The sequence below is a fragment of the Manihot esculenta genome, chromosome 15 (assembly GCF_001659605.2).
Source record: "Manihot esculenta cultivar AM560-2 chromosome 15, M.esculenta_v8, whole genome shotgun sequence".
NCBI lineage: Eukaryota > Viridiplantae > Streptophyta > Magnoliopsida > Malpighiales > Euphorbiaceae > Manihot > Manihot esculenta.
The window spans coordinates 1,831,257-1,856,160 of NC_035175.2; the positions used below are offsets into that span (position 1 = coordinate 1,831,257).

The window sequence follows — 24,904 nt, forward strand, 5'->3', positions numbered from 1 at the left end:
TTCAAGTAATTATATTCAATAAATTTGATTGAGGTTTAATTTGGAAAAAATGAATATAAATTAAAATCAAAGTGAACCAATTTAAATTAATTTACTGAAAATTAGTTGGTTTGCTTCAGATTTTAATTTTTTTATATAATTAAAAAAATAAAATTATTACCTAAAAATATGCCATCTTCTAATTTTTAATTATAGAAAAAAAAGAGCTAAAAAGAAGTGAAGAAAAATCCATAATGCCTTGAGCAACGCGCGTGGCAGAAGCTTCAGTTCCCTAGAAAATAGAAATGCAAATACCAGTATCTTCTTCTTCTTCATTTCCGCTTTGAAAACTACAATTCTTCGGTTTAATCTCTATTTAGTTAATAGAACATCAGATCTTCTTCCAAGAGCTATACCTGAATTCCCCAGCAAACGGCAATGGTAGCAAATCTCTGTCTTCACATCTTCTTCCTCTGACTTCTGGTTGATATGAATCTCTCATTATCTTCTTCTTCACCTGCAACTTCTGTCGCTGCTTCCTCTTCTCCTTCCTCAGCTACTTCATGGTTCTCCGCCATTGTTCGTGGTCGAGCTGATCGATCCGGGAGCCCCAAAGTGGCAGGCAACTTGGGCACAAGCGACGGTGTTAGCGCCCGTCCAATCAAGGGCAAGAACCAGTTCCGCGGTCTCCTCTTCAAGTACGGACCAAAGCCTATCCAGGTAGGCTAAATTTAAATTTGGAGAGAATTTGTTTTCTGTTCGAATGATTTGTAATGATTTGATTTTAATTGAGTGTAATAATATCACTACTTGTTGACTTTTAGCCTTGTATTTGGATTTCAGCTTTCTAATTTGAGTTGAAAATTTGATTTGGATGTTAAGAATGTGCTTTTGTAATGGTGGTGTCAACCCGACTGCTTAATAATATGCCTCAGCGGTTTCATAAATAAAAAGACTTGAGATTAGTTTTATTAGCAACATTCAAAAGTTTGATGAAATGCTCGCTCCTTTTCTTAAATTCTAAATTCTCTTCCAAGACAGTGCTCGGTGGAATATCTGCATGGCTAAATACGTACTTATACTTGCACACATGTAATTATCAAACATCTCAACTTTCATCGTGCGGACACTTTTAAACACAATTTTACTAAATTCATAGTTTTAAAGTTGTAAAATTGTGTTTAAAAGTAAATTTTTAAATTCATAGTTAAATCTATTTTAAATAAAAGTAATTTTTTAAATTCATAATTTTAAAATTGTGTTTAAAAGTATATTTTTTTAAAGTTTAGTTGTTTAAAATAATATTTTTTAAAGTTTAAGGGTTTAAAAGTAATGTTTTTTTAAAGTTTAGGTGTTAAAGAGTTGTCTGATAACCAAGTATGCATTTTGCCATATCTGCATTATTTGCTCTAAAAGATAAGAATTCATCCAGAGTAAATGAGACTTCATATCTGAATGTGGCACTGGAGCATGCCACAACTGACTCAGCTTAATTGGAATTGCGTGCAGTGGCGTCATTGTTTTCAGACAGGATCGTTGTAAACAGTATAGAACAAAAATTCATTATCGAAAGTGTTCTGTGGAGGATAGACGTATATGACCTCTTATTTGGTTCTTGTAACCTTTCGTCAGTTATTGTGAGTAGTGTATTTTATGGAGTTGGACATGGTGGTTCAATGATATCCGGATTGCTTCATACTTGACAATTTTCAGGTTATTTTCGGTGTTTTATTTTTGTTATGTCTTGGAAAAGGTCTCCTTAATCCCAAATTAGTTGAGGTCGACTATAAGGATCTTTTTTACCACTCATCTTTGCTTGAACACAATTGCATGTCAATATCCAGTATTTGTAAATCTTTTGATACAAATTCCTTCCCCATCATTATCTGCTATTGAAATCATGTATTATTCTGAAGTTTATGCTGTTGAATTTATTATTTGATATGAAATTTGAATAATGGTTGCAGGTTGCATTTAAAACAGGTGATCATAAACAACAAGTCGTTTTTATTGGTGGTTTGACTGATGGTTTTCTAGCAACCGAGTATGTATAACCTCGTCAGTTTAATTCATTAATGTCATCCATTCAAAAGCTGCATTGTTTGTTATTTCCTTGTGGCCATAAAGAGATAAAGTAATCTGCAAGTTGTTGTAGATAACTACATTATTACAGCTTATTCACTGAGAGCCACATTTTTTACTTGGACTAGAAATAAACATAAAACCCTACAGTTCTTAACATAACTTTCTCTTTCTGACTTCAGATACTTGGAACCTCTGGCAATCGCTTTGGATAGGGAGAAATGGTCACTTGTTCAGCTGCTAATGTCATCATCGTATGGTGGATTTGGAGCTTCCAGCTTGCAACAAGTAACATTTCTTTCTTATCAAGTGTTTTCAATTTGTATTAAATCTTTTTCATGTTGTTGGGTACTGTTTTTTTCAACCCTTCTTGTGTTACTGAATTGTTCTTGGAGCTTACTGTTTTAAAAACATATTAAAGCCAAATGAAAGATTCACAAACCTTTGAGCAAAAGTATTTGAACTATGATATATTGTTCTCTAGTTCAAGACCCAGAATATCCAAATTTATAAAGCCTTAATTTGCCAAAAAATGGGAAAAAAGAGGAATATATTTATATTCTTATATAATGTTTTTAAAAACTTTTTGACATGGTTAATGCTCCTTGGACTTCTTATCTTTGAAGGATGCTTCGGAGATCGATCAGCTTGTAAATTATTTGATCAACAAAGAAAATTCTGAAGGTGTGGTCCTACTTGGACACAGCACTGGTTGTCAGGTGAATTCTGATGGAACTTTGTGCTTGTATCATAATTTTTATGTAAAGTTTACTTTTACAGATCTTGTTGGCTTTTCCAGTAGAAATAAAATTAGTTTCTCATTGTTTCCACCTGAATCTAGGATATTGTGCATTATATGCGTACCAATGCTCCATGTTCACTTGCAGTCCGTGCTGCTATTTTGCAGGTAATCCAATACCAGTTTCGTTTATGCTATTGCCTTATTTACTGTATAATTTTCACTTCAATAAGTTTTTTCTAAAAGCAAACTGCAACTTCTGGTCTCTTGGTCTTGATATGTATTTATGTCTCTTTGCCAAATGAATAACTCTTGGAAACAATAACTGAAGGCTTAGTCTTGATTGTTAGATCCATCTGGTGGGTGGTCCTTCTGATTTACAGTGACTAACTGATTAGGCAATAAAAGCATGATGGCATTGCCCAACATAGTGTTAAGTGTTCTTGTATTCATTACTTATGCAATTCCAATTTGGGGACCTTTTTTTTCTTCTAAAGTTCTCCTTTTCCTTGTGAATTGATGCCTCAATTTGAGTAGAGTACACATGATGTTCATGTAACAGTAAAAATGGTGCACCATTTGTTAATGAATGATGAATATACCTTTAGAGATAAATGATGACATTGGTGGTGCCTATTATTAAGAAGCATACTTTTCCCTTATAATGACACTCTTGTTTGCGTTGAAATTTTTATTTCTTGCAAATTCCTAGACACTGTGTGTCCACCAGCAGCCTTGGTCATAATTCACCAATTGGAAGTTTCAGGCTCCAGTCAGTGATCGGGAGTACAGGGCCATGCTTCCAGAAACTGCTGCTATGATTGACTTGGCATCAACTATGATAGCAGAAGGCCACGGATCAAAATTAATGCCTAGGGAAGCAGATTCATCTTCCCCAATAACTGCTTACAGGTGGGAAAGCAATTTATATGACAATTTAACAATATATTGTCTTTTTTTTTTTTCCGAAATGCAATATATTGTCAATTATGTAGGGATGTTGCACTCAAAATATGTTCTTTAGCTCACTGGGTGTTTTCAATCCTTTGTAATGATAATGTAGGTCTGTTAGTACTCACTAGGGGATCCCTCAATCTAATCAGAAATTTGGAATATAACTTCTGCATGGCTCCATAATTCTTTATTAAACACTCTTTACTACAATAATCATTTCAGGAAAAAGGATGCTTAGTTATGGGCATGATAGTCCAACTTCAAGTGAATGAGAGATTTTACAAAAAAGGGTTAAAGAAAAATAGCCCGATCAGTTGCTTATGCTTATATTAGTAGTTGTTGGAAACCTAGGATTAAAATTGGTTGAATCAAACTACTCTTATTTCATTTTATATCCAAAAAAATTGATTTCTATTCATGAGAGATTTACTTCTAATGACCTTTTCTGCCTTGAATATGTTGGAGTTATCCATGCATGACCAATAATTGTAGGATGCCTTCTTGCTGATGACCCAGGGTTTTGCAGGTATCACTCCCTTTGTGCTTATATGGGTGATGAGGACATGTTCAGTTCTGATCTTACTGATGACCAGCTGAGAACAAGACTTGGGCACATGTGCAACACACCTTGCCAGGTACAAAATACAGATGTATTGTCCTAATATTCTTGTTTGTCATCCTAAACGACTGAACTGTGATTTCATCAAATTTCTTTTATAGGAGAATCCATTTTGAAGGTAATTATTTTTAATTGGAAAACTTTTAAGGATATTACTGTAGAACTTACGGCCAATATGATAAAGCCCCAGTGGTGTGTTTCAAGCAATGAGCATAACGTTTTATTTGCATCAATACTGCATTCTACGGATACCAGCTTCTTGCTCAGTGCTTTTTTAACAGCTATACTTTTCATGTGTCCATTTGCAGGTTATCTTTTCCATGGCTGATGAGTACGTTCCAGACTATGTTGATAAGAAAGCATTGGTTGAAAGGTGACAATTGAAATCTTCTGCTAGTTGACAATTTTGTTTGGGATGTTTATAAACCATATAATGATAATGTTCTTATTATGGTACTTTTTTCGTGATTTGCCCTCTGTTTTCGTTCTTTTTTTGAAATCTTTCTCTGTTTATGTTGTGCATCTTGTCTGCAAGCAAGAGAGAGAGGGAGTCAATAAAATGATAGGGTTTGTACATGTTACAGATTATGCAGAGCAATGGGTGGTGCAGAGAAAGTTGAAATTGAACACGGGAATCACTCCCTTTCTAACAGGGTTGGTGAAGCTGTCCAGGCAGTAATTGATTTTGTTAAAAGAGAAGGACCTAAAGGCTGGGATGATCCATGGAAGTAACATGATGCCATTTTCTTTTCCTTGTATTCTTTTTGGTTTTTTTCCCTTTCAGTTACGAATTTTGTGCACTTCATTTTCAATATATAAGATGTGAATATTGTTGCCGCAACTAATTTATTGAATAAATTTTTGCATCATTAATTCCCACAATTTTATATATTATTTGATTATATATGCTTTCTTATGATTATCTTTTTCTTTTTTTTTTTTTTTTTTCTTCGGGATAATGATGCATTGCTAAAGAGAAGCAGGCAAAGAGCCTAGTGCAAAGTTCCAAATAGAAGAGAGTGCTAATAGACTAAGCCATCATATGAGTGACTGAAGTAACTCAAATGGTTAGATCAATTAGCAACAGATAGCTTCTAGTACATATTCGCTCTATGTTTTTGAAAGGGAGAATGTTGTTGTTTCTTCTTGATTTCCGTTTTTGTCTTAGGGTTTAAGTTTTTTTCTTTTTTTTTTTTTGGCCTTCCAGCAAAGGTTGGGCTCCATCCTCTACTTGACAAGTAGATTGCCTTCACAGTTGGGTGGAGGCATAAATATTTAGTTTTAGGTTTGGTGGCAAATCCTTAGTGGAGATTTCTTTCGATCTGCCTCCTGTTCGGTAGATCTCCATCGGGTCCTACCGTGGCGGCGACTCTTGAAGAGATGGTCTTTTGTGCTTTGCTTATCAATGTTGTATTGTGTTTGGTGCTTCGAAGCCCTTGTTCTCATTGTCTCGGCCTTCATAAGGCGAAGCAGACGGTGGCCGAAGGGCCCTGGTCTGGCAATCCCCTTTCCTTAGCTTGGGGTTTGTCTATGGGCTTATGGGCCTTTTGTTTGTTAGGCTGAATTCTGGATCTTTAGAGTCCTCTCTTTCTCTCTTATAGTTTTGGACCTTGCAGTTTGTACTATTGGGCTTGTAACCTTAAGGCCATGTGTGTTTCAATTTCAATTCTTAAATTTTTATAAAATTATATTTAGTTTGAGTAAAAATTAGAATTGAATTATAAAAATTCAATTCCACGATTAAAATCAATTTCTATCAATTTTGAAATGAATTTCACAAAATTTACGCAACAATATCTTTTGAATTAAAATGTCCTTTCTAAATAATTTTCTTTTATTAATTTTATTTTTTATACTTTATTGATCACAAAAGTGATAACTATAAAACTAGTTTTCTATTTATCTATTATTATTATATGTAGATAATATATAATATATTTTATTTATTTTTCTAATTTTATAATTTTTAAATTTATTTTCTCTTACTAATATGACTGATTATTTTATTATTTAAATTTCTTAGTCATTAATTTATTAAAATTTTATTAATATATTTTTAATGAATTTATATTTTTGTTAGTTGTTATAAATTTATTAAATATAAAATTTTTTAATAGAGTAAAATTTTTTTATTTTACTATTAAGAGCAGTTTAAAAAATAAAAAAATAAAAAATGTGGAATTCAATTGAATTCTGCATTTTGTGTCGTACCAAATAATAGAATTCATTTCAAATGAATCAATTGAATTCTACATAATTTTGTAATATAAAATTAAACCAACTATTATGTAAAGTTTTGTTGCATTTTTTTTTCCCTTGACTTTAAGGGTTTGGATTTCTGTCTGGGTAGAGATGGTATAGGTTATGTTATGATATTTTATTTTTGTTAACTTTTCTTTCATTTTTGTAATTGTTTGAGTTTCTACATGGAATTTTGGATATAGTATGAGTTTTCTCATCTCTATTTTTATTCGGATAATTATAATAAGAGATGTTAGGATGAGATTATTTTTTAATTTCTCATTGATTCTTTTTTTTTTTTTACTTAGCTTCTGAATTTGAATTATGATTTATGACTATTTTACAGTTGAATTTTTTTATGATAGATAAATTGTATTTTAGGGTTCATTGTCTTTTTCAGATTTACTCATATGGTAAATATTTAAATGTATTTGCTATCAAATTAAATATGTTAATACATAGTGATACATTATATTTTCCTCTTACTCCATGATAGATATGGTTTTCTTTTTGCTCCATCATATGGGTCCATCATATAAGTCTCTCAATCTTCGATTTGATGAAAGGACCTGCAAAATAAGGAAAGATGGTCATGGGTCTACCGGAATGCCCCGGTGGAGACCCTCCGACGTTCAAGTCAGGTTCATGAACTAGTGTAGTATCGATAAGCAAGAGTTGCAGAGAAAAATAATATATGGAGCTGAGGAAGAAGCCAGAAGAAGAAGGAAAGAGAAGACCCCCCTCCTTTTTACCTGCCCCTCACGTTTTTTTCCTCCCTGCTACTGTGCTATCTGTCTATGTCACTCAGGCTCGTATGTACGGACGTGTCAGACCCCCTCTCCACGCCAGACGGCCATTTAATTCTCTCGGTGCGCGTGCGGACAGGGCTGCGAAATGACTGGATCGACTCCTCTCCCTCACATCACATCACCGAGCTGGGCTTCTTCCTACTGGGTCTGAACTCACGGGTAACCCATCCGGCCCGACGTGTCTGGGTCGAGACTTGAGATGCTGAGTTGGTTAGTCTAAGGAGGGCTCGATGGGCTTTAGGTCATTGCTCTCCTCTTGGACCCGGTCTCGCCCAGGGTAGAGGAAGTCTGGTGGTCATCAATTGCCCCTTTACCTCCTCGGCAATTATTATATGAGTGGCGAGGGGATAAATCCTTAAACTCTATCTATGACCGCGTGGCCCGAGAACTGCTCCTGTCAAAAGTGTCCTTTCCTTGCCTTTTTATTTCTTTGTCTCTTTACTTTGATGTTTGAATGTATGGCGATCTTGTAATACCCGGCTAGACTCCGGTATCGGAATTCCTACCGTCCGGTGGAATTTCGGATGTCGGAGACCTCTAGAAGGGCAGAAACATGTTTTTATAAAATGTTTTAATGCATTTTATGGTTTTAAGTATGAAATAAAAATGAGTTTTTGCATGAAAATAGCTTTGGAGGAAAACCCAGGTTCGGCCGCCGAAACTCAAGTTCGGCCGCCGAACATGCATGCGTTTTGGAGGCATGTTAGGCCCCCGAAAGCATAAGTGAGGGACATCCAGGTTCGGCCGCCGAACTTTACCTTCGGCCGCCGAACTTGCATGTGTTGTTGAGGCACGTTCGGCCCCCGAATGTGGCCTGGCCAGCCACCTATAAAAGGGTCCCTTAGCCGAAATGGGCGAGCCTTCTCCCCATTTTTGGCCACAGCGAGCTTCCGACCTCCCTCTTGCAAATCTTGTGTTCTTCCTCCAAATCCCCACCATTTTCTTGAGTTTTCAACTTTGCATTGAAGTTTTCTTGAGCTTAGAGTAAGTTTGAAGCTTGGAAGACTCAGGAACTCATTTCCTTGGATCTCCCAAGTTCAGGTCGTCTCTCTCTCGATTTTCAAGAGGTAAGAGCCGATCTTAAGCTCATTATATGTTTTAAACAAGTTTTATGAAGTTTCTTTGGGTAGAAATGCATGCTTAGGATATTTGAGCTTTGATAGGGTTTTATGTATGTTTATGGACAATGTGTGCTTGATGTATATGTTGAAGTGTTGTAGTTGGGGTTTAAGTTAGTTTGATGCCCCTAGGAGCTTGTATGCATGTTTTGGTTGAGCTCTATGCATAATGAGAGGTTTGGGAGGCGAAATGTGCATGAGGAACCAAGTTTCTGCCCTTTTGGCAGAAACCAGGTTCGGCAGCCGAAGGGATTTTCGGCCGCCGAACCTGCCTGTGAGGTAGCATTTCGGCTGCCGAACCCCTGCCCCCGAAAGGTGACTTTCGGCTCTGTCTGGGACTTTCGGCCGCCGAAGGTGCCGCCGAACATGCATGAGTTTCGTCTCTGTCTGGGAGTTTCGGCCGCCGAAGGTGCCGCCGAACCTGCCTGACTTTCGGCTCTGGAGGGACTTTCGGCCGCCGAACCTGCCGCCGAAAGTGCCCTGTCCAGGCCTCTTTTGCATGTCTTTCTATGGTTGCTTCATGATGTTTTAGGGGGTTCTTGGGGAGTAGTTTATAGTTATGTTCAGGTATGTTTGGTCCCTCATTTGAGTCCACCTGTGTAGGTTCGGACCCGAGGAACCGAGGACCCCAGCAGTGAGTTCAGCTGCTTTGGTGTTGTCAGAGTCTGCCAGAGGTGAGTGAGACTAAACTTAATCTTTTAAATTAAATGTTTTATCATGTTTCATGCATCATGATTATGCAATAGGATGATTGCATTAGTTTCACGAATATGCCGCATTGCATCGATTGTTGTTGATGTGGGTGAATGTTGGATGACCCAATTAGTCCATGACAGGAAGACCAGGACCCCATTCTACGGCCTGTCACATAGTAAGGAAAGACCAGGACCCCATTCTACGGCCTGGCACGGTTATGGGACTCGAAGACCAGGAGCCCAGAGGAGGCCCTGGGGCAATGGTAAGTAATGTATGTATGACAGGAAGACCAGGACCCCATGCTACGGCCTGGCACAGAGTTAGCTTGGACTAATTGGTGACAAGTTCACCCAGCCCTTATGTGAATTGTCTGTGTTATGATGCATTTCATTAGAGCATAGTGTTAATATGTTTTAATAGTTCTACTCACTGGGCTTTTAGCTCACCCCTCTCCCTTTACCCCCAGGCTTGCAGGTGCAGGATAGAGCAGGAGTCCGGATAGAGTAAAGAAGTCATGTTTATGTAATAGTTAGTAATGGACATGATCATATTGTATTGTAATGTTTTAATCAGTATAGATGATGTTTATGGATGCTAGAGGTGTGCTTGACCATAGATTGTTGTATCCCTTTTTATACATGATCTTAGAGATTTTTTTTATGATGTTTATGTAAACCAACTCGACATATGTTATGTAACAGCCCGGACGTGATCCCCGGCACTGTTACCGCTCACGGCCCAGGGCTATCCCTCGCCTGGCCTCTTGCCACCTCGGGCTTTCCACTGGCGTCGTGAACAGCTCTTAACATCCCTTCACCCTCACGGGTTCCGGGCAGGATTTGTCCCTCGGGGGAGCCATTACGGCCCGCCCTAGCCCGAGTGGATTTGGCCCAATTCCTTCCTCTGGGAATTAGGTCGCCTCCCCCACTGCTCGAACCCTTGACCTCCCACTTTAAGGGAATAGTCTGGTGAGAGTGAGTACCAATTGTTCCAATGGAACAATTGGTACTCACTCTCACCAGACTATTCCCTTAAAGTGGGAGGTCAAGGGTTCGAGCAGTGGGGGAGGCGACCTAATTCCCAGAGGAAGGAATTGGGCCAAATCCACTCGGGCTAGGGCGGGCCGTAATGGCTCCCCCGAGGGACAAATCCTGCCCGGAACCCGTGAGGGTGAAGGGATGTTAAGAGCTGTTCACGACGCCAGTGGAAAGCCCGAGGTGGCAAGAGGCCAGGCGAGGGATAGCCCTGGGTGTGAACGGTAACAGTGCCGGGGATCACGTCCGGGCTGTTACATGTTATGTCACCCTTTTGGGGGCACTGATGAGATCCCACAGAGGGATCAATGTTATGTTAATGTATATGCACAGGTTGAGTTGGTTGATGTATATGGAAAGAAAAATTTTAATTTTTATGTATGTTGTTGATCATGTATGGGATTAAGCAGGTTTTCAGGATGCATGTTAGGCTTGCTACGGGTCCCGGCGGCCTTAAGCCGACCTGGATCCTAGCGCCGGTAGCGGTCCAATTTTCAGGTCGTTACAGATCTGGAGATGTGTATTTGATGATGAATGATATTTCACCTCGGCCTGTACCTTATTATTATTTTTTACTCAGACTGTCTTTTGGCTTTGTCAATTTGACTTAATTGATGGATCAGGCTATCTCTACTGGGACTTTGCTAGTCGAATTGACATGGGCTAAGAGCTCGACGTCTGGCTAAGCTTCTGACTTGCGAGTTTTTCTTATTCTCATGAGGGCATTTTTGTTTTTGGCTCATGACCTCGTCAGTGCTGCGAGTTCGGATATATAATACCTAGAGGAATGTCTTATTTGCATGAGTGCCCCGCATTAGACGATTTTGAATCTTGTTCTTGTTATGAGCTCAGACATCTTGTCCCTCTGGATGTAACCTTTTGGCGGTCAGTACGGTCTGAGCTGTGTGCTCCGCTGGGATAGGGAGCTTGGCCTTTTGTCGTCTTCCTCTTCCTGGGTCATCTTTGTTAAGTGTTTGTTTACTGTGGGTTAATCCGAGCTGTGAGCACAACCCTCCGCTTTTGTTTATCCTTTTGTGCGTTTTGCATTGGTGGGCCTTTTTCATATAGGGAGCTCGGCTCTCTGTTGTTTCTTCTACACTTAGCTTTATTCAGCTTGATTGTTTACTTGTTATGAGTCCGTCCGTACTGCGAGTTCGGGAGTTCGAATTTTTGTTCTTTGCTTAGGCTTTTATGCCTATAGCCCGTAATGCTGCTTGTGCTATGAGCTCGAGAGTTTGGGATTTCATTTTCTTTACTTTGGTGCCCCGAGCTCTTTTGTGAAGTCGAACTTAATTTCTTACTTTCTTGTCTAGCCTTACACAGGCTATGTTTCGGTCTGACTGCTTGTTTGTTCAGCTTTTAACCTTTCTTTTATAGGTTTATAGCCTCGCCAGCACAGACATAAGGCTCAGCAGGGAGGTATGTCTGGCCCCTCTGGGCTTTTGAGAAGATTGACCCCGGGTCGAAGAGGTTGGACTATCTGCTTTGGGTTTGACCATACCGGGGTTCGATTTTTTTGTATCCAATGAGTTAAGACTTTCCACTGCCCCGTCCAATCATTAAGAATGATTCATTTGGCCTTTTACATTGCTCTTGTCTCCTTGATTCTTTATCTGAGCATTTGGTCCTTGAGTATGTCTCGGTTGTTTGGGTTTTTTACCCCCGAGTGCTTTCCGAGCTGTCTTCCCTCAAGCGTTTTGCGAGCTCTTTGCTGCTTAGACCTTTCTCTAGGCTAGCCGAGCTGGTTTAGTGCTAGCGTTCAATTCTCAAGGTCAGTGCCTCCTATGATTGCCCCGGGTCCTTTATTTGGTTCTCTATCTTGGTATGCATTTTGCTTAGGATTCGCCCCGCCTTAATTTGGTCTGCCTATTGGATTTACCAGTACCGAGCTCATTTTTTTGAGATCGGCATGGTGCTTTGGCGTTTTAGTGCCGTGAGCCTTGCATTGGCCTTTAGTAGGTCGCATTGCTATATGATACAGGCGTTGGAGCGCCTTAGTTTAATTTCGTTATATGCTGGCTATTTTGCGAGATCGAGGTCTTATTAGCTTGTAATCCGAGCTCTTTCGAGAGGTCGGATTCAGATTTTTTATTTTTATTCCGGTACCCTCATGAGGTCAGCATGGCACTTTGGCGCTTTTGGCTGTTGTGTGAGATCAAAGTGTCTTTACCTTATGACCCGAGCTCCTTTGGGAGGTCGGAGTTTAACTTTTCATTTATGGTCCAGTGCCCCAATCTTTTATGTGAGGTCGGAGCTGTGTTCTTATGAGTTGTTTTTGCGTGTTGTCATCGTATGCCGCTATTTGCTGTGAGCATACAGTATTTTTTAATAAAAGGCGAAAGAATAGTTCCTTTCATCCTCTCAGCTCGATTTTGTGGTGCTGGAGGTCATTTTCCAAGACCAGTCACCTACCTCACTAAGGGCTTGCTCAAGATTTAGGCTCTTAGGCCTTACTGTCGCTTCCAGGCTCTTTAGCCTTGCATGGGATTTAGGCTCATTGGCCTTACTGTCGCTTCGTCATCTCAGCCGGTTTTGTGGTGCCGGGGGTCATTTTTTGAGGCCGGTCACTTACCTCATTGAGGTCTTGCGCAGGATTCAGGCTCTTTGGCCTTACTGTCGCTTCATCATCTCAGTCGGTTTTGTGGTGCCGGGGTCATTTTCTGAGCCCGGTCACCTACCTCACTGAGGTCTTGCGCAGGATTCAGGCTCTTTGGCCTTAATGTCGCTTTATCATCTCAGCCAGTTTTGTGGTGTCGGGGTCATTTTCTGAGCCCGGTCACCTACCTCACTGAGGTCTTGCGCAAGATTCAGGCTGTAATACCCGGCTAGACTCCGGTATCGGAATTCCTACCGTCCGGTAGAATCTCGGATGTCGGAGACCTCTAGAAGGGAAAAACCATGTTTTCATGAAATGTTTTAATGTTTTTGATGATTTTAAGTAAAGAGGAAATGAGTTTTTGGAATAAAAAACACCTTTGGAGGAAACTCAGGTTCGGCCGCCGAAACTCAAAGTTCGGCTGCCGAACATGCATGCTTTTCGGGTGAGCTTTAGGTCCCCGAAGGCATAAGTGAGGGAAGCCCAGGTTCGGCCGCCGAACCTCAAGTTCGGCCGCCGAACATGGCATGCATGCGGGGGCACGTTCGGCTCCCGAATGTGGCCTGGCCAGCCACTATAAAAGAGCCCCTTAGCCGAAATGGGCGAGCTTTCTCCCCATTTTCGGCCAAGGTGAGCCCTTCCGCCGTTCCTCACCATCCTTGAGTTCTTTCCTTCAAATCTTTCAAGATTTTCACAAGTTTTTGCTTTGTTTTGAAGATTTTCGAGTTTAAAGCAAGTTTTGGAGCTTTGAGGTTCAAGAACTCAAAATCTCCCACCTCCGAGTTTAGGACGTCTCTCCCTCGATCTTCAAGAGGTAAGAGCCAACCTTAAGCTCATTTCATGTTTAAAGTAAGTTTTATGCAAGATCTATGGGGTAGAATGCATGTTTAGCTCATAGTTAGGTTTTTGAGTTTATGTTGTGTTTTTGAGCAATGTGTTGTTGTTGTATGTTGTAGTTGGGGTTTAAGTTAGTTTGAAGCCCCTAGGAGCCAATGTATGTATATTTGCATGATTTGGATGAGTTATATGCATGTTGGAATGGAAAGGAGAAGTTTTTGTGCAAAGGGAGCCAAGTTTCTGCCCTTTGGCAGAAACCAGGTTCGGCAGCCGAAGGACTTTCGGCCGCCGAACATGGCTTAGGAGGCAGGCCTTTCGGCTGCCGAAGTTGCCTCCGAAAAGAGACTTTCGTCTCTGTCTGGGACTTTCGGCCGCCGAAGGTGCCGCCGAACCTGCCTGGATTTCGGCTCTGGAGGGACTTTCGGCCGCTGAAGGTGCCGCCGAACCTGCCCTGTTCAGCCTTCCTTTGCATGTTTTTGCATGATTGTTTGAGGTGTTTTAGGGGGTTTTTGGCGGATGTTTTTAGAGTCATGTTCTAGTTGTTTGGTCCCTCATTTGAGTCCACCTGTGTAGGTTTGGACCCGAGGAACCGAGGACCCCAGCAGTGAGTTCAGCTGCTTCTGAGTCAGTAGAGCTTCAGCAAGAGGTGAGTAGAATAAACCTTTACGATTTAAAGCAAATAAAGTATAAAGTTTTTAGCATGTTCATGCATCATGAATGCTATGTGATGAATTAGGTTGTTTGCATTAGAATTCACAAATATGTTGCATTGCATTTATGATGTTGATGTGGATTGGTTATTGGATGATCCTTTAGTCCTCATATGGTATGATGATGTTACAGCATGATATGGTATGGAAGTCCAGGTTGTACCCATTCTACGTCCCTGGCACTATGTAAGAGAAAGTCCAGGTTGTACCCATTCTACGTCCTTGGCACATTGGAATGTTATGATATGTTATGATTAAGAGAAAGACCGGTTGTACCCATTCTACGTCCCGGCACTTTGGAATGTAGATGACTATTGGTGACAATACCATCCGAGATGTGATTTGTTGTGATGTGTTGCATTACATGATGGCATGAGATTTTAATATTGTTTTCTATTATTCTGCTCACTGGGCTCTAGTAGCTCACCCCTTTTCCCTAATCCCCCAGGATTGCAGGTACGGGCTAGACAGAGAAGTCAAGAAGAGTAAAGTCTTGTAATTGTAATAGTTAGAAGGTGGACATGATAAATTGTAAGATAAATGTAAAGTTGAATAGTCATGTTATGTATATTGATATTGAGGATTAGAGGTTGTGCTTGACCATATGGATGTGTTATCCCTTTTAAATACATGATCTTAGATGTTTTATGATATAGATGCTTAGCCAACTCAACACATGTATATCGCCCATTGGGGCATTGATGAGATCCCACAGAGGGGTCAAGTTTATGATTATGGTTATGTTCAGTGCATGCACAGGTTGAGTTTGGCGTATGATAAAATGTATGAAAGAAAAGTTTTAATTTTTATGTATGTTGTTGATCATGTATGGGATTAAACAGGTTTACAGGTTTCATGTCAGGCTTGCTACGGGTCCCGGCGGCCTTAAGCCGATCTGGATCCTAGCGCCGGTAGCGGTCCGATTTTCGGGTCGTTACACAGGCTCTTTGGCCTTACTGTCGCTTCATCATCTCAGCCGGTTTTGTGGTGCTGGGGTCATTTTCTGAGCCCAGTCACCTACCTCACTGAGGTCTTGTGCAAAATTAAGGCTCTTAGGCCTTACTGTCGCTTACAGGCTCTCTAGCCTTGCATGGGATTCAGGCTCATTGGCCTTACTGTCGCTTCATCATCTCAGCCAGTTTTGTGGTGCCGGGAGTCATTTTTCGAGGCCGGTCACCTACCTCACTGAGATCTTGCGCAAGATTCAGGCTCTTTGGCCTTACTGTCGCTTTCAGGCTCTTTAGCCTTGCATGGAATTCAGACTCATTGGCCTTACTGTCGCTTCGTCATCTCAGCTGGTTTTGTAGTGTCGGGGTCATTTTCTGAGCCCGGTCACCTACCTCACTGAAGTCTTGTGCAAGATTCAGACTCTTTGACCTTACTGTCGCTTCCAGACTCTTTAGCCTTGCATGGAATTCAGGCTCATTGGCCTTACTGTTGCTTCATCATCTCAGCCGGTTTTGTGGTGCCGAGAGTCATTTTCCGAGACCGGTCACCTACCTCACTGAGGTCTTCACTTAGAATTCAGAATTTTTTCTACAAAATAAGAGTTTGCACAGAGCGTATATAACGAGAATGCTCGTTGTTAATTTAATAATATTCATCAATAAATAATATGTCGCACATGTCACTTAGTTTTATATTTCAGATGAATGTAAATATCAGTTCTAACTAACAATATTAACTCATGCAATTTAGAGATTCAATAAATAATATTTTGCATGTGTAAATTTCTCCAAGATTTTTCAATTTATAAAATACATTATCTTTTTTTTTAAAATGTTTATGCTAATATTAATAATAAAATTTTCATAACAATACTTTAATTTTAATATTATGTAAGCAATTATCAAGATATTTAAATTCAGAAAAGTATACTTTAATTAAATTTAGTATTATTATTTATATGCAAAACATATCTTTTAATAATCCTTTGTATTCAATAATAATTAATAAAAAACAATTGCCAGTAACTAAAGACAGTCTTGAAATTCTAAAGCAAAATAATAAGTATACACAGCAAGAGGCAATTTTGAACAGTTGGAGTTTTTTCACCTGAGCTCTTCCGCCGATCTATTTTTCATCATTTGTTGTGTAGTCCGACCTTGCCTATTTGTTTTCCAGTCAGAGAGCTGTCCAATCTACCCAACCTGCTTTATTTTTTCTTGCAGATCCTTCTTTTTTATTTTATTTTATTTTTTTATTTATTAATTTTCTCTCTAATTTACTAATTTAGGACTCTATAGCCGACCTCCCCATCTAACCTTTACGACGTATATATGGTCGACCTCACAATTTCAACAAATATATACATCACTTATTTTATTTATTTTTTTATTTTTTTATAGAAAATATTAAAATTCTATACTCATAGATAAGTATTTCGATATGAAATTTCATTTTACCAGATTTCAAATAAAAAGTTAATAGTAATAAAATTAAATAAATATTAAAATAAACTATTTGAAAGACTATCAAAATATTTCTGAACATAATGAATCTTTCTTTTCAGCTGGATTATTGTCAACCTCCCGTTTCCTTTTTGTATAAACTTTCATACCTTCACGTGGATCTCAATTGGTGAATTTAGGAACTTTAGAGATAGTAAAAATCTCTTTCGTTTCCACAGACGGCGCCAATTGATACATCATATTTTCCTCTTACTCCATGATAGATATGATTTTCTTCTTGCTCCATCATATGGGTCTCTCAATATTCGATTTGATGAAAGGATCTGCAAAATAAGGAAAGATGGTCATGGGTCTACTGGGATGCCCTGGTGGAGACCCTCCGACGTTCTCTCAATATTCGATTTCAAGTCAGGTTCATGAACTAGTGTAGTATCGATAGGCAAGAGTTGCAGAGAAAAATAATATATGGAGCTGAGGAAGAAACCAGAAGAAGAAGAAGGAAAGAGAAGACCCCTTCCTTTTTACCTGCCCCTCACGTTTTTTTCCTCCATGCTATTGTGCTATTTGTCTATGTCACTCAGCCTCGTACGTATGGACGTGTCCCTCTCCACGCCAGACGGCCATTTAATTCCCCTGGTGCCCGTGCGGACAGGGCTGCGAAGTGACTGGACCGGCTCCTCTCTCTCACATCACATCACCGGGCTGGATTTCTTCCTGCTGGGTCTGGGCTCGCGGGTAACCCATCCTGCCCGGCGTGTCTGGATCGAGACCTGAGATGTTGAGTTGGTCATCCTAAGGAGGGCTCGATGGGTTTTGGGCCATTGCTCTTCTTTTGAGTCCGATCTCGCCCAGAGTAGAGGAAGTCCGAGATTCATCACATGATTTATTGATTTTTATTAAGGTCAATATTATCAATTTAGGATAAATTATTTTAAGAGAGCAATATTATTGATGAGATTGATGTGGATGCCCTCACTTTAAGTAGCGCTATACTACAAATGATGGACGGAGCTTAACATGAGGGAGATTTAATTTAATTTTTAATTTATTTTGTATAATTAACTTTCTAACCGGTTCCATTTAAAATTTCAATGCAATTTTATATTGTGTGGTTAAAAAATAAAAATAAATATCATTATTATATAACCATTTGTTTACTAAATTAAGATCCCAAATGAATTCGTCACATTAATTCCCTCCAAATATTTACTCGTTAATTATTATTTTTAGAGAACTATATATTTGATTATTACTTTTAACTTTTTCTTTTGTTTATCAATGAATTTATCTTTAAAATATTTAAAAAAATTTTAATTAATAACTAAATTAATATTTTAAACCGAGTACACTACAATTTTATATCCAATCAGAGAAATGGAATTCCTAATGGAGTTGATATTAGTTGAACAAAGTAGTTAACGTTATTTTTATTAAATAAGTAGATTAGAAATTGTTTATTAAAATGAAAAGTTATGGTTGGTGACCAGTGCCAGCAACGCAGCATCCAATAGGCAAAGGCCTTCATTTACTTATCCTTTGGCTTTGAGGACATGGGTGGCAGCAACTCCACCGCCCCAAAATTCAATAAAGGTCATTATCAAACTTTAATTTGATTTCTATAGCACCTGCGTTTCACATGACATTCCCTATCTACCAATTCTTCCTGTTCCAAATCGCAATGCAAATTCAAATTGATAGGCTGAACACAGCGGTCATGCTGATGGGTATCGTATTTCCCTTCTTCAAATAAAACTTGTAAAACGAAAAATTCGTAAATTTTATGTAAAAAATATTAAATGTGGAATTTTATTAAAAATTATAAAATAACAATTATTAGCAAAAAATATATTTCTTTATAAATTATTGATTAAATTATATAAAATTAAATCATTCCTCTCGATAATAATTACTTTTCAGATAAGTATAAATAATTTTGATTTTAATATGATTTTGGATAAATTTAAGATTACAGTAGTTAAATTCATATGTGATAATTTTTATAAGTTTTGTACATTTTTTTTTATTTATCCATCTAAATTCGATAAGGACTTAATTTAGATAAAAAAATTCCTTATAAAACTGATTAAATTTTATTTGATTTAAATTCAAAATTAAATCTTTGATTTAAGATGGACTGACGACTCCCTTAAATTGAATTTAAATTAATATCTTAAAAACTAAAAAAAAATAGTAATTAAAAGAAAAAATTATTTCTAACAATTTATATAGTTTTAATAATAAATCAAATTTAAATAAAAATCGGCCGTGATCAAAATTAAATGAAACGAAACAAGCGGGAGAGGAAATATGAGATGAAGGATAGGGCATGGCATGGCTTCTCTGGTTCACACAAATGAGATCACACGATTGAAGGAAAACATCTCACGTGACATCCCACTACCCAACAGACATCCTAATTTATGTTTATTTGCATCTAAATGACATAATTGCCCCCACCGACGATTACGCCAATCATAATCTATCTGTCGGTGCTGCTGCTACCTTTATGTCATTTGTCAAATACTCCAAGGCTATTATAGTAATTCTTTAATTCCAATTGGATTCCCTCCCGTTTCCTTGCTTTGTTGTTTTTTATACTATTTTTTAATCCATTTTTCCCTATTTATATTTTTTTAAAATCAGTCCCCGACAAATTATAAATAAAATTTTAATAACAAAAATATTTATAAATTGATATTAACTAATTAAAATTAAAATTTAGTTATTTTATAAATAGTATTCTAAACATGACAGAACACTAATTTCAACAATTTCAAGGAAACAGCAAAATAAAGAAAATTTGGCATTAATATTTCTTTATGCTCTACTTTAGATTCTGGGAAATTGGTATCATTTTCTTGTGAAAGCACAGACAAAGGAGAACGGCAAAAAGCAAAATCAAATACTAATTGACATCTCTTAACAGCATTTCCCTTTTTGCTTCATTAGCAGAGAATCTTTGAACTCGCTAAGAGCTTATTCCCAGTAAGTATTTCCCCAGTTATTCTGTTGTTATATGTATTTTCTCGAGACAATTGAAGCTTCTGCCTTATTATAACTTTTCTTGGAAGTTGTCTGTCGTCAACGATTTTTGTTTCCGTGTCTTCATTGAACTTTGCTGTCTTGCTTGTTATTTGTTAATTTGCAATTTGCATTTTTTTTTTGGTTTGTCTTCTTTTCTGCCGGTGCAGGTATGCCGGAGAAAGTGGTAAGCTTAGCACCATCAACAAACCCATCATGGCGTTTCCTGTTAAATCCTTTGGTTCAATGGCGGTTTCATGTACTAACAGCTCTGGTTTTTGTTGGCATGGTTGGTGTTTGGAGCATAGATGGGTGCAGTATAAAAAATTTCATTGAGTCATGGAGGTTCAGGCAAGAGTTTCTAAGCAGGAGATTTAACGCACAGCCTGCAAAAGCCACAAATCTAACCCAAGAAATCCAAAATTTCACAGACGCAAACGCCACCGATTACCCGTTACCCCACCTCAATAATACCCCTACTACTACTAACAGCAGCAGTCCTGCGAATTACAGTATACTGAACAACGACGCTAACGGTGTTTCTTCTCAGAATTATTCAGATGGGTTTCTGGATAAGCTAACTGAGAAAGAATCAGAAGCAGCTAAAGTGAACTGGGTGTCAACTGATTTGAAACCAAATTTCAAGCCGAATAAGAATGAATCAGAAGCTAATGTACAGTGGATATCTACCAAATTAGATCCGCATTTAACTTCAAACCTTCTTTCCCGGTGGCTAGCTCCTGGTGGTGAGCCTTGCAGAGACTCCCGCACAGTGGACATTGTGATTCCCCGATTAGACGGGCACGATTCTGTTGAGTTGACTGCTGGGAACAGTCACGAATTTATTTTCCAAGCCGTGGATGAGTTCAAGAATCCTCGCTGTTTAGGAGGGGACTACTTTGAGGCTGATCTTTCGGGGGAAGCATGGAAGTCTCGGCCTGTAATCAAAGATTTTGGAAATGGGTCCTACTCCATTTCTCTTCAAGTTCATCCTGATTTCGCTGGTGAATACAAGCTTACTGTTATTTTGCTTTTCCGGCATTTTGAGGGTCTTAAATTTTCACCAGCGCGATTTGTCTATGATAAGGAATTGCGCAAGGTCCAAATCAGGTTTGTTAAAGCTTATTATCAGTTGCCACAATTACAATTTTGTGAAAAATCTGATTTCAGTAGAGATCTTTGGGTAGGGAGGTGGACTAGGCATGGCAGGAATGATGATTGTGAAATCAGTAATGATGGGAGGTATCGGTGCCTGCAGCCATATTTTCCATGCCAAAGCCCATGGTGTGATGGTTCCTTGGGCATGTTAGAGAGTAATGGTTGGGTGTATTCTAGTCACTGTTCCTTTAGACTGTTTTCAGCTGAATCTGCTTGGAATTGCCTAAAGGGCAGGTGGATTTTCTTTTGGGGTGATTCAAATCATGTTGATACTATAAGAAATATGCTCAATTTTCTCTTGGGTTTGCCTGAAATAAAATCTGTTCCGAGACGGTTTGATATGAATTTTTCAAACCCAAAAGATGCATCTCAATCAGTTCGAATTACAAGCATTTTCAATGGTCATTGGAATGAGACGCAGAATTACCAAGGATTGAATTCTTTGAAAGATGAAGGATTTAGAAATTTGTTGAAGAAGTACTTCTTAGAGGACACTGTGCCAGACACTATAATCATGAATTCTGGTTTGCATGATGGCATATATTGGTCTAATATCAGACAGTTTTCAGCTGGAGCTGATTATGCAGTTTCATTTTGGAAAGAAGTTATCGATTCTGTGAAGCAGAGAGGTTTGCTAATTCCTCAAATCATCTACCGGACCACAATAGCAACTGGCGGTTATGCCAGGGCACTAGCGTTTAATCCGAACAAGATGGAAGCATTTAATTGGATAATGTTGGAAAAATTTAGGAGATCCCAGCTGCTGTCTGGGGTTATTGATAACTTCGATATTACTTTTCCATGGCATTTTGACAACCGCTGCAACGATGGGGTACATTATGGCAGAGCTCCAGCAAAGATGAAATGGAGGGATGGTGAAATAGGACACCAGTATTTTGTGGACCTCATGTTGGCTCATGTGCTGCTCAATGCTTTATGTGCGAGATAGCAAATGAAGTGGCTACATTGTTATCTGCTTTTTGAAGCTGCACAGTGCCAGTAGTTGCAGGCAAAGTTGGAATCTGCCATTGATGTGGGTTTAAAAGAGATCCAAGTGAGTTCCACACGTTTTGTTCTTTCAGTTAGAATCGGCATTCTTTATTTGTTTGTATTACATTTTATATTTGATTATATTACTAAAAATGGTTTTCCATACTTGTAGATTATGAGAGGTTCTCCGATTGATCATATTGTTTTGTACTTAATGGGATATAGCTCTTTTTCTAAGCTCACTAGCTCATCATATGCTTGAAATTTGCACAGCATCTGAACTGTTTTGTGTTTATTTTCTTGCCAAGGCTGGTTTAATTTCGTTTCAGATGAATTTGTGCTGTGTTTGCCCATTTTCTGCATGTATTCACATGAGGAGCTAATCTATTCCGTGTTTTTTAACCACATGCTCTCTTTCCCTTAAATATACGAGTTCTCTCTCTTTTTCTTTTATTTTTTTTTTCAAAGTAAATTCATTGCAAGCATAAAGAATTACAAGGCTTCGCCCAGGGAAAAAAAAACAACTGCAGCCCATAAAAAAAGACCCAACAGCCTAATATGTGAAAATCTTGGTTAGAAGGAGAAAACCAAAAGGAAATTGCCGCCGGTTTCAATTGTAACCTGCCGCAGGAAAAGAAATGGCCTTCAAGAGGAAAAAAACATGGAAAATCACTTAAGAAAGAGGAAAATAATACTATGAAGCTCAAAATTTTCCATCCCAAGCCATCCTCAGGAGTACCAAAACTGAGTCACACCCACATGCAGATGGGTCAAAAGTCTTGAAGAGGTAAAAGAGCCAACAATTAAGGGTGGTGGAGCTTGACTGATAGAGAAAAACAGAGTCATCACTTTTTAGAAACCAAACCTGAAGAAAATAACATCAGGCTAAAGATGAGGAAACCACCGCGAAACTACCTGGGAGAAGAGCGGTGCTCAGAGGTTTAATATCTGTAGTGTATTGTAATTTTCCATTTCATATACAGGAAGTAATCATTACAATTTCATAGTAAATTTTATATAGATCACGTATAATTAATATTAAATAATTTTTCATTAATAACACTTCAGAGGAATTGGATTGTGAAGTTTTAGCCAATTTAGTACACATATGCTATGTTTATATTGAAGTGAGACATGCTTTTTTGAAAAAAAAAAAAAATCAATTACAAAAGTTGATTCATTTCGTGATAATTTCATTTCAGCTTGAGAATTGAACCCAAGCAGAGTATGATGGTGAGCTCTTTTCATCTCTATGAACAACAAACGAAGATTAATTTACGTCACAGAAACTATTATCAATGTTCGAATCACAGACGTTCAACAACAACTTCCTGAAATTAAAATTTCATCATTTTTAAACATAAAAAAGATTTAAAGACAGTTTACTTGTAGAAATAATAATTTATTTCTTTTTGAAAAATTATTTTATTTTTTAAATAATTAAAATACTTTTATTGTTAATAATAAAAATAATATTTTAATTTGAAAATTTTCACATGTTTTGCGATTAAAATACTAAAATATTTTAAATTTATTTTACTTCAAAATTTTGTTTATTGTTTTATTCATTTATTTCGTAATCATATAATTGAACTTTTTATGATTATGAATAAAAATTTCTTAAATAGTTATTTGATTTTAATGATGAAAAAATATGTCTTTGATAAAAAAAATCTAGTATAATTATTTTTAAAATTAAAAAAACCAATGAAAAGTCATTTGAAATTATTGGATTGTTTTTCAATTTTACAAATGTAAATTATTTAAATCTATCATGACTCTAGTTTCTAATTTTCTTTCATACTTTAGTAAAAAAAAAAAAAAAACAATTTTCTTACGTAATATTGCTTTGGGTAAAAATATTAAAACTTTCGACTTAAGGAGTGATAATCCGAGGCATGAGAACTTGATTCCGTAATCCGTTGTAGTCTAGTCGGTTAGGATATTCGGCTCTCACCCGAAAGACCCGGGTTCGATTCCCGGCAACGGAATAGTTGTTTTTTAAAAATATTTATTTTATTAACCTTTAAAATGCGAGCACACATGTCACTATCTTTTCTTCACTTTTAATCGACCTTCTAGCTATAAATTAGCTGTTTATAATTTCTTAAATTTTTGTATTTTATTAATTTTATTAAATTACAAAATACAATAAAATCAAAATAACTATGTGAAATAATAAAAAAATTGACATTTCAATTTGAATAATTATTTTTTATTTTTTAATTTTGCTTTTTAAATAATCAGAAATTATTACAAATAGTAAATTATAGAATTAAATTATTATATGTATTAAATATAATAGACAAAATTAGCAAAACTATAATTCATTATTAACAAATATAAACAAATCAATTATTTTATTAAATATTTTTTAAAAAATCTATATTTTTATATTTGAAATGTTTAAAAAATTTAACTAATAAAAAATATTTTAATTGTTACAAAAATTAAGTCATTTTAAAGAGAATAATTTTTTATATTCAAAGAAAAAATTATTTTTACACTTTAAATATTTTATTAAAATTTTTATACATAAATTTATTAATATTTTAATTTTTAAATTAAAATTAAACAATAAAAAATTATTTAAAGCATTTATATAAAAAATATTTTTTAAAATATAAATTATTTTTTATAAATAAATAAAATCTAAAAAATATATAAAATAAAAGATAAAATAAAATGAGAGAATTAATTGTCAAGTTTATGAATTTTTAATAAATTCGTTAATTTATTATTATTTTAAACCAATCAATGAAAAGTTTAGATATTTTATACATCAAATCTCATTTTTACCCTTAAACTACGGTGCATTGTTATTTTTGTTCAAAAATGGCAAATTTAATCTTAGTTTAAAAGGTTTGGACAAATTAAATCCAAAACTTAATTTTAAATAAAATTGAACAT

General features: G+C 37.0%; 2 protein-coding genes and 1 non-coding gene across 3 annotated transcripts; all 3 read left to right on the forward strand.

Annotated features, from left to right (window-relative positions):
* The first annotated feature begins 226 nt into the window (after positions 1-226).
* On the forward strand, positions 227-5,239 carry LOC110601035 (UPF0613 protein PB24D3.06c). Its single transcript, XM_021738018.2, has 9 exons — positions 227-699; positions 1,947-2,023; positions 2,244-2,349; positions 2,688-2,780; positions 2,903-2,968; positions 3,567-3,712; positions 4,281-4,389; positions 4,682-4,746; positions 4,958-5,239. The coding sequence occupies exons 1-9, from the start codon at positions 469-471 to the stop codon at positions 5,103-5,105; spliced, it is 1,041 nt and encodes a 346-aa protein (XP_021593710.1). The 5' UTR covers positions 227-468; the 3' UTR covers positions 5,106-5,239.
* A 14,339-nt stretch (positions 5,240-19,578) lies between these two features.
* Positions 19,579-22,231, forward strand: LOC110602297. The gene is made up of 2 exons (XM_021739782.2): positions 19,579-19,810; positions 20,017-22,231. The coding sequence occupies exon 2, from the start codon at positions 20,019-20,021 to the stop codon at positions 21,951-21,953; it is 1,935 nt and encodes a 644-aa protein (XP_021595474.1). The 5' UTR covers positions 19,579-19,810; positions 20,017-20,018; the 3' UTR covers positions 21,954-22,231.
* Positions 22,232-23,912: 1,681 nt separating this feature from the next.
* Positions 23,913-23,985, forward strand: TRNAE-CUC. Its single transcript has one exon. It is a non-coding gene; the product is annotated as a tRNA-Glu (tRNA).
* Positions 23,986-24,904: the final 919 nt, after the last annotated feature.

Coding starts and splice junctions, on each gene's coding strand:
- LOC110601035 (XM_021738018.2), top strand. CDS start 469: ATGAATCTCTCATTATCTTCTTCTTCACCTGCAACTTCTGTCGCTGCT. Junction 2,350..2,687: donor GAGCTTCCAGCTTGCAACAA/GTAACATTTCTT, acceptor TTATCTTTGAAG/GATGCTTCGGAGATCGATCA. Junction 2,969..3,566: donor TCCGTGCTGCTATTTTGCAG/GTAATCCAATAC, acceptor TGGAAGTTTCAG/GCTCCAGTCAGTGATCGGGA.
- LOC110602297 (XM_021739782.2), top strand. CDS start 20,019: ATGCCGGAGAAAGTGGTAAGCTTAGCACCATCAACAAACCCATCATGG.